This window comes from Emydura macquarii, unplaced genomic scaffold (assembly GCF_026122565.2).
Source record: "Emydura macquarii macquarii isolate MOO-44397 ecotype Brisbane River unplaced genomic scaffold, CSIRO-AGI_Emac_v2 contig_629, whole genome shotgun sequence".
NCBI classification, from domain to species: domain Eukaryota; kingdom Metazoa; phylum Chordata; order Testudines; family Chelidae; genus Emydura; species Emydura macquarii.
The window spans coordinates 7,334,364-7,343,425 of NW_027130766.1; the positions used below are offsets into that span (position 1 = coordinate 7,334,364).

The following is a 9,062-nucleotide window of genomic DNA, read 5'->3' on the forward strand; positions in this document are numbered from 1 at the left end:
TGAGTGCACATCTTCCTACTTCAAGGCAGGTGGTTTTGCTGTTGTTTTCTCCCATCAGCAAACATTAGAAAGAGGAACACTGAGCATTCAGCATCTGCAGAAGACAGTGACACTTAGCAGTGCAGTAGCACCCTCCTGCACAGGAGAGCCAAGGCATATAAGCACATTATCTACCCCTCAGGGCTGAGATCTGCCTTAAGTCATTTGTTATATAGGCTGGTAAACTGAGCCAGACACAGGGTAAAACCGGACTGCTAAGCCCTACTTTAACATCTGTTTGGTTCTCACGATGAATAATTCAACCCAATTTAGCCATCTGAAGGGGGAGAAAGGAGAGCTGAAGCCTCCAGTGTCTGCCAGTCTTCATTCAGTGATGACTAATGTCTCCTACGAGGAGGTTAGGTTCACCTGCACTACCTGAAAAAACCTTCACCTTGCTGGAAAAAGTGAAGGTGACCCGCAGCATTTCTCAGCCTGGAATCTTTCAATGGGTGGTTTAATTAGAATTGTCCAACAACCTCTCAGTTTAACCTCTATGATAAACTCCTCAGGCCAACTCTAGGCACTCAGATGCCATGGTGGGGAGCACAGCATAAGAATCTAGACAGAGCAGAAATGTCTATTTTCACTCTCACTTTAACAAAGTTGGTCAGGGGTGTGAAAAACCCACTTCCCTAAGCGGCACTGTTAAGCTGACCCATGTCTCTGTGTAGACAGTGCTAGGTCAACAGAAAAATTCTTCTCAGTGAGCTGGATTACTTACTCTGATAGGAAAACTTCTCCCGTCAGGTAGGCAGTGTCTACACTGTGTAGACAAGCCAAAATCTTCCCACCTATAAGGCAAATCTCCTTAAGAGTATCTGCTGCAAAAAAAAAAAAAAAAAAAAGTGTTTGTACACTGAGATAGCTACCTCGATGTAAAATCCTAGAGGAGACATAGGTAGTTTTTTTACCTGAATGCAGCTAGATGAGGTCAACCCCGGGGAGTATTGAAATTGACCTTGACTAACTGCATCCAGGTAAAAACTACCTATGCCTTTGTCTCCTCTAGGATTTTACATCAAGCTAGCTATCTTAATGAACAAACACCATTTTTTTTTTCTGGCAGCAAGGACAGCCTTATTTTACAAAAAGAGAACCTAAGGCAGAAGACCAAGGGACTGCCCTGAGTGCAGATTCACAGATGAAAATGTGTACCTGCTAACTCTTCATCTAGCATAAGGCAAGCACAGCTGCAAATAGACAAAACAAACAGATATAAACAACAAGTTTGTACCTTTCTAATCAAATGCATTGCAACCCTCAAGCAGCACATTTTGGGCAACTCAGGGTTCCAGCTAACAACTCCATGAACAATATTCCCCTTGAGCTCTATTGTAACCACAGCTAGAGTTTCATAGCCCAATGCACTGTACCCCTCATTTACAACACAGTGATAGTCTCTCCAGGCTTTTATATCCCCAGACAAAGTAAAAAGGAACAAAGTTTTACTCTGATTTTATTTACTACTGGCTTTTTAAAAAATACACAGTCTATAATAAATAAAGTCATCCTCCCTTGTCTCAAAGCATAAATTACACCAGGTAGCCAGAATTTCATTGGCACTGCCAGGTTCTTATCCTTAACACTAGCATTCTCTTAAGTCACTTAGCACTTTATCCTTTACCTCATTCACCCCCTTAGCATTCAGTGTCAAAGGGCAAAGTCATAACAATAGAAAGTGAAAATTGAGTGTTAAACAGAAGGGCTGGGTTGGAGGGGGAAGTTTTCTGCAGGGAGCAGATGGGCAATTAGAAGTCAGTCACTAATTATGGTACCCACAGGAGGAGAGAGAAAATAAAGGGATTTTACTATCCAAAATCTGATGTCTAATTGATCCTGCTTTAGCACTGGTTTAAACAGTGACAAGGGGGATTTGAATGATTAACATTAGTGTTCAGCATTTAAGAACAATTCCGTTCTTCTTTAGAATCTGCTTCTGATCCAAATTACCAATCTTCATAACCACTGTGGTCAGCTCTCTGCAGAAGGCCCCAAAACACTGACTATATCCTACTCCACGGCATGAAGCGCTTCTCATTTCCCAACCACAGTGCTAAACAAAACAAAGAAAGCTTTCTCAGCACACTTTGAACGCCTGTTGGGGATAGGAACTTGAAGGTCAATCCGGTCTTTGGCAGACTCCATCCAACCCAACAGGATTTTGAGAGGGTGGCAGCAAGCCAGGAAGTTCCTGTGTGTGCGCTACAGAAACAGGAGAATTGGGGACATTTATGGAGTGAAAGAGGTGGGGTGCTTTCCTCCTCCTTGGGGCTGGGGTAGGTGTCTGGGGCAAGATGGCATGCACAAAGAAGTACCAAAGTTTAGTCAGCCATTCCTACCCAACCCAATATCTCAGCTGACCCACTTATTTACATGACCTCCCCACAGCCTCCAGATATGATGCCATTCCCTACAAGCCCCTTTGTACAGCAACATTAGCAGTTTTCATGTTACCTTGAGGTCTCTTCCACACATGACAATGCCTGGCTATATAGTAAGATAATTAAGCCAGAAGGCAGAGAGGAGCAAAGCAGCAAAGTAATGAGATTTAAGGGTGGATGGGCAGGGTTGAAGGTGATCAGAACAGAATGGTGTTGCTGGGGCTACAGGATGACACAGGGGGGACGGCTGTTGGTGATTTTTTCTAGTGGTTCCCCATTTCTGGCTCTTCTTATTGCTTCAATGAGCTAGAGAACAAGAGACAGAATGGAAATGCATTAATCCTTCCATCAAAGATTCTCCCACAGGCCTTTCTAATGGAGAAGAATAATTGAGTCCTCTCCACACACGAGCCAAGATTTTCAGAAGCATCTACTGATCGTAGGTGCTCAGCCTGAAACAGCTTAAAAGGCCAGACTTCCAGAAGGTGCTAAGCATCCCGCTTCTAAAAAATCAAAAGACACCTTAAACAGTGTCTCAAGACAGGCACCCAAAAATCACTACTCAATTTTTAAAACCCTGGCCAAAGTTTCTAAGCCATGTAATATTAGAGGCAAGCAGCACAGTCTGTGGTTTAAGCTGTACTAAAGCAGGGTACAGGATGGTGTTTCAATTCCGTTATAGGCAATGTGGTTCTGATTGCAATAACATGCCCTTCAGCTTGGTATGTGCCTTGATAGACTATGAGGAGAGCAGCGAAGCCCTAGGATGATGAAATGCCTTTGAAAAGCACTTGGCTTCCAAAAATAGAAAGCCTCTGGGTCAGAAGGGGGTTGTTGTGAACAGGAGTATCTCTATAGGCACCTTCCACACAAGCTGATGCAAGAGTCAAGCTGGGATCTGGATACTTACATCCTTCTCATAAGGAAAGCCACCGTTCTCTAGTTTGGAGAAGACAAGCTGCCCATTGATTTCAATTTCAAAGGCACCTTAAAAACAGTAAGCACAACCAAGCTGTAACCATCCACAGACACTTCCAAACTACATTTTAAATTCACTGAGCAGTCCCCACAGGATCACAGACTCAATCAATGCTGATGGTCAGGGCATTCAGTCGGAGTTTAAGCACACAGGCAGCAAACAGAGAACAACATGTCTAACTGAAGCTACATTACAAGCTTGTTCTAGGCCTGTCTTAAACATGTGCCTTTAAATCCAGGAATCTCAAAGAGCTGCATAAAATGTCTTCCTACACCTCACAACCTCACCATGAGGTCAGGAATGACCATCCTCGCTTTACAGAAGGGGAAAGTCAGCCACATGCCTTGACCCTGGTCACACAAAAGGCATGATATTCAGATACAGAACCCAGGAGTCCTGCTGTGTTAGACTACACAGCTTCAAATTTGCAGTTAAGGATCAGTCTTTGTGTACAGTAATATCCCAACATCTGCATAAAAATGAGCCCATCTGAATAATGTTAAATATCTTCTCCCTCTTTAAGACTACTGCCTGCATTACTTGGTCTGAGGCTGTGTCCTGACTTTATCAAACACCATGTGCCTAAGCAGGGGCAGACTGGGTCATGCGCATGTACAATCCCTCATGATAAGACAAGACAGGACTGGAGTGCAGCAAACACAAAGGGGATTCTTTATATGCACAGAGGTGTGTCCTGTCCTGAGTCCTTGAAGATGCAGATTCCATCTGGTCACTGTGAAAGGGAATTCCATAGCCATGGATCTCAAACAAAAAAGCTCTGCCCCAGGCTCCTGAAGGTTTCAAACTGAGATTAATCACTTGCTACTTTCCTGTTGACCCCTAGTGGGCTGAGAAAGAGACAGTTCCTGTGGTTAGCAGTTCCTGGCCCAATGAGCTATATATCCAAAAGGAAAACCATGTGTATAGGATCAAAGCTGCCTAATCTCTTCTCCCAGACACTATTAACCCCATTCACCCTTGAATTATTTGCCAACACACAGGACATGTCACCTAGGTGGCCCTTAGAGCACAAAAGCTTTGAGGCTGCAAGGGTGGCATGGACGAACCTAAGTAGTTGTGACAGTTTGGTGGAAAATCCTACCTTTCCCCCCAAGCCTGGATTCGATGTCTATATCCGGGTACTCGTCTTTCACTGCACTTGCCAATTCCAGGTATGTGGACTCAAATCCACAGGGCTCACTGATAAGAAAGGAAGAAAAAAAACGGATGGCCAGAGAAGGCACACACAGGGCAAAGCTTTGGAAATGCTACTGGAGCTGCTGAGAGGCTAACATGGGGGAGGACGAATGTCAGTACCATTGCTATGCAGAGCCCAGATCTGGTGGCAGTGGAGCTGAAATGCAGAGCAACACGCACAGAGGGAAGGGCATCCACGAGCAACATGCAAAGAGGGTGAGGCATCCCCCCCATCATCGCCCCACTGAACCCCACATCCCCTATGCATCCATTACCCTACAGCCCCCCCATGAACTGCCAGTAACTCCCATCTGCCTGGCTCAGCCCGCCACGAAACACTCCCCCGCCACATTCCCTCCACGGCAGGATCCGCTCTGCAGCCCACAGTGCCCGCATCGCCCCCTAGAGCCCATACCACCCCCAATGCCTCCAACAGCCCCCCAGGACCCACACAACACACGACCCGGCCTAGAGCGCCCCCACATGACACAACAACCAACCCCCCGCTCGCTCGGTCCCTACAGGCCTATGACGCCCCACCCACACAACCCCACCCCGCCCCCCGGGCTGGGGGCGGGGCGGAGCCGGCCTCTCACCAATACTCCACCACAATGCGGACCCCGCGCCCCCCGGCAGGCGCCACCGGCTCCGACCCTTCACTCATGGCGGCCAGGCAGCGGCTCGGCCCGTCCGTCTCCCAGCTGGTGCTTCCGGGTTCCCTGGTCACGTGCAGGGGGAGCTTCCGGGACCCGCCTCTCCCTCCGCCGGGTCACGTGCAGGGGGGAGCTTCCGGGACCCGCCTCTCCCTCCGCCGGGCGCCGGCACCCGCGCTCTGGCGACCCCTGGAGGCGGAGAGGCGGAACCCACCCCCACGGGATCCGGCGCCCGCTTTGGGGCGCCCCCCCTCCTGCGCCCTTCCGGGGGCGCCCGATCCCCATGGTGTCTGACCCCCCTGGGGCGCCCCACCCCCACAGGGTACACCCCCTCCCAGAGGCGCCCCATCCCCATGGTGTCTGACCCCCTAGGGCGCCCCATCCCCACAGGGTACACCCCCTCCCGGGGCGCCCCATCCCCATGGTGTCTGACCGCCTAGGGGGCCCCACCCCCACAGGGTACCCGCCTCCTGCGCCCTCCCGGGGCGCCCCATCCCCACAAGGTCCAACTCCCCGCGCCCACCCTGCAGCACATCTGTCTCTTTTTTTCCTTTGGGGAAACCCCCCCTCGCCCCACTCCCCAGACCCCTAGAACTGAACCATTTTTCTTCCGATTCCATTTGACCTGAATCCACAAACGTTTCACTTCAAATTGATTCCTCAAACGACCAGCCAAGGCGGGAGGATACAGAAGTTTTTCACCAAATGGTCCCATCTTTTCCAAGAGCCGTTCTCCCCCCACCCCCACTTTTTTTCATGACAAACTTCCACCCACTTGTAGCCCCTGCAGTAGGGGCGGGTGCTGGCGGGAGCGTATCTGCCTCATGACACCCATGTGAATTTCCCTAATCCAGACAAGCCCCGCGAAATATTCTGCTGCCTCCTCCAACAACGGCATTAGCCTGGCCAGTGCTCGTGATTTTACAAGATTTGGTGCTTTTTCTTCAAGCCCCAGCTCCTGAAGTCAACAGAGTCTGCAAGAATCTCAGCTTTCAATTTTAAAAAAAGTACATGTCTAGTCCTCGTGGCTCTGGAGAGCAGCTAAACATGGCCCCTCGAGGCCCCCGTGCTGGAAGAGAAATTAAATAACCTCCAAAGTTGTGACTTTAAAAATTTCATTTTTAAACCAATCTCATCATCTTTGGGGGCCTGATTCAGAATTCTGGAATATGTCAGGTTGGCAATACCGCCACAGGCTCATTTGTTGCGTCAGGACAGAGATTGGGGGTTGGGGGCTATGGGACATCACTGCAGGTGATGATGCAGGAGCTACACGGGAAAATCCAAAGTGATCCTACTCCCTCCCCATACCCTAGACCTCACACAAATGAAACACTCCCAGGTGTCACAGAGCAGTGCTCAGTTTATTTCTCCTCTTTCCCTTCACTGATTTGATATCTTTACCTTATAGTTTAATTGCCAGCCAATCCAGGCCCCCATTTGCTCCATGCCAGCTGCCCCTCCACCTCACTCAGGTGATCCATTAGCTCCAGAACACTGGCTGCCCTCTTGGTGACATCCATCACCCCATTCTCCAGAAAACTGAGTACCTGCTTCTCCTCTTAGGCCGATCTTGGCCATCACAGATTGCCTCAAAACATACAGGAAGCTGTGCATCTCCTGGAAATCTGCTGCCACCTCCTCCGGGAGGGACTGCAGGTCACTCTGAGTAGCCGGGATCCTTTTCTTGTAGCAGCAACGGAGCTTTTCCACACCCTCCTGAGCCTCTAGGAAGGACGGACCACGTCTTCCACTTCCTTGCCACCACTCCGCTCTCCTGAGTACCTCTGAGGAGCCTTCACTTCCCTCCCTTCACCCTGCTGGTTCAACTGTACCGATGGGAATTTAGCAACCCTGTCAGGGCAGGAAGGTGCATTCGGTGGCGGGCTTCCCCTTACATGCGTTTTTAAAGAGTCCCCAAAGCAACATACTGCAAATCTCAGCCCCACTGATGCTGGGGCAAGTCCTGGTTCCCAGTTCTTCCCTGCAAATTGCAAAGTTCTTCCCTGAATGCAGCGGGAGGATCCCAGGTTCTAGCTGCTTGTGAAATCTGCTGGTGTCTGTCAGAGGCTGGAGACCTCATTATCCACAGTACAGAGCTTGTTATGCAATAATGGCTGAGTTTTAAACACCCACCAGGCCTGCCATCTGAGCACCTTTGGATTCTCTCACCTCTGCCTCATTTCCTTTCTCTCACCCTAAAGCATCCTGGTCTGCAGGCGCATGAGATCTCCTCAGCAAAACAGCATCATGGCCAGGTTTATTTTGCACTGGACATCGGTACTACTGGGTGGGGGCGAAGCTGCCTCAAGCAGCAATTGTGCACAATGCAAAATGGGGGAGGGAAGGAGGAATCCAGCTAAACTTTTCAAACCAGCCGCCAGGGGCAGATTCTTCAAACCATAGATTGCCTCAGCTGGCCTGTTGTTTGCATGTGGAGCAGGTGGAGTTGTGATCTGTTACAACAGGCAGATGATGCCCTGCTCTGTGCAGATGGTCTGTTATACAGGGTGCAGAGACGGTGACGTTGTCCGTAGGTGCATAGATCTGAAAGCCAGAATGGACCTCAGATCATCTCATCTGAACCCTGCAGAAGAGAGGCCAGAGAGAATCTCACCCAGTTACCCCTATCCTGAGCCCAATCATTTGGCTAAAGAATCTTCCAGAACAGCATCCAGTCTGGAACTGGAGACTGCATGGCATGGAGAAGCCACTCCTCTCTCGCATTGCATGTTTGTAAATCTGTGGTGGCGCCTGGAGCTGCAGATCTGACTCTGAGAGGATACAGCCAGAGGAGAGAAAACTGCAAGTCAATGGCCCTGGCACTCTCACCCATGGCGCCGGAGACAGCGGAGCTTGTCAGGGACGGGGTGCTGGGACAATTGGTGTAGTGCTGCTGCTGGAAGCTAATGAACAAAACTGTAACCTGCACAGGGTGGACACGCCGCAGTCAGTCGCTACTCTCACTTCAAGCCAGAGGGTGCTGCTGTATCCCCAGCACCTCTAGTTCCAGTGCCCCTGCCGCAGGAAATGCCAGCCCTCCCCACGCTCCCTGAAAAACAGGCCCCAGATTTTACACCTCATTTGAGCAGGTGGAGGAACGGTAGGTGTCACAGGAGGCCTTGGCCCTCTCCTAGAGTGAGGGGAGAGACCTATGCTGCTGGCTCACTGGGCATCGGTTTCATACATAATCAACCCTCCATGAGATCCTGTTCTGCTGGTCCCCCCGTCTGTCCTGAGCCGGGATCCAAACCAAGGGCTTCCAGTGGGATCAGCATCCTGCAAAGCCAAGGTGCAAACCAGTGAGGACCCACAGCTTAACCCAGCGAATACAGCTCCCTGTGTCAACACCAGGGCTGGGGAGGAGGGAGGGCTGTGCTCTGCTGGAGTCCAGCTGCCCTTGTGATAAAGGAAAGCTCCTGGCAGGGGAGCACCTAGACGGGAAGCGCAATCCCACAGTTAAAAGTTTACCACCAGCTGGGGGAGGAGACTGACGGCGCCATAAACCCTTTCCCTGCGGCAGCCTTTAGAAGGCAGGGAGGCAGCCCTGGTGGCCAATACCTTTGGCAGCAGGTTGAGGGTGCCAGGAGGCTCTTGAGCCTAGGGCGCTGGAAAAACCAGGCTGACATTGATGGCCAACCCCCATGCAAGCAGCAGGGTGCTCTGTGATGTCTTCGAGGGGTGGGGTGGATCAGGGTGCAGTCGATCAGGGTGTCTCCCTCCCCACAGCTCTCCAGCGTGCCACTTCCAATCCGTGGTGGAGTCCAGGGTTTTCTGCCAGCGAGGGCTCACATCCTGCCTCCGCTCACA

The 9,062-nt window shown here is 50.5% G+C and overlaps 1 protein-coding gene across 4 annotated transcripts; it reads right to left on the minus strand.

Moving 5' to 3' along the window:
* Nucleotides 1-5: 5 nt before the first annotated feature.
* On the minus strand, nucleotides 6-5,318 carry MIEN1 (migration and invasion enhancer 1). Of its 4 annotated transcripts, none has more exons than XR_010918526.1 (5): nucleotides 5,196-5,318; nucleotides 4,505-4,602; nucleotides 3,334-3,410; nucleotides 2,497-2,729; nucleotides 6-94 (listed from the first exon to the last, which is right to left on the minus strand). XR_010918526.1 is itself a non-coding variant. In XM_067541236.1 (4 exons), the coding sequence occupies exons 1-4, from the start codon at nucleotides 5,261-5,263 to the stop codon at nucleotides 1,937-1,939; spliced, it is 402 nt and encodes a 133-aa protein (XP_067397337.1). In that variant the 5' UTR covers nucleotides 5,264-5,318; the 3' UTR covers nucleotides 1,482-1,936. The 4 variants fall into 4 exon arrangements, 2 of the variants coding, with proteins under 2 accessions (XP_067397337.1, XP_067397338.1); XR_010918525.1 differs by lacking the exon at nucleotides 6-94 and adding an exon at nucleotides 1,958-2,095; XM_067541236.1 differs by lacking the exons at nucleotides 6-94; nucleotides 2,497-2,729 and adding an exon at nucleotides 1,482-2,095.
* Between the last annotated feature and the right edge of the window lie 3,744 nt (nucleotides 5,319-9,062).

Coding starts and splice junctions, on each gene's coding strand:
- MIEN1 (XM_067541236.1), bottom strand. CDS start 5,263: ATGAGTGAAGGGTCGGAGCCGGTGGCGCCTGCCGGGGGGCGCGGGGTC. Junction 4,603..5,195: donor CGCATTGTGGTGGAGTATTG/GTGAGAGGCCGG, acceptor CTTTCTTATCAG/TGAGCCCTGTGGATTTGAGT. Junction 2,096..3,333: donor GCTTTCCTTATGAGAAGGAT/GTAAGTATCCAG, acceptor TGTTTTGTTTAG/CACTGTGGTTGGGAAATGAG.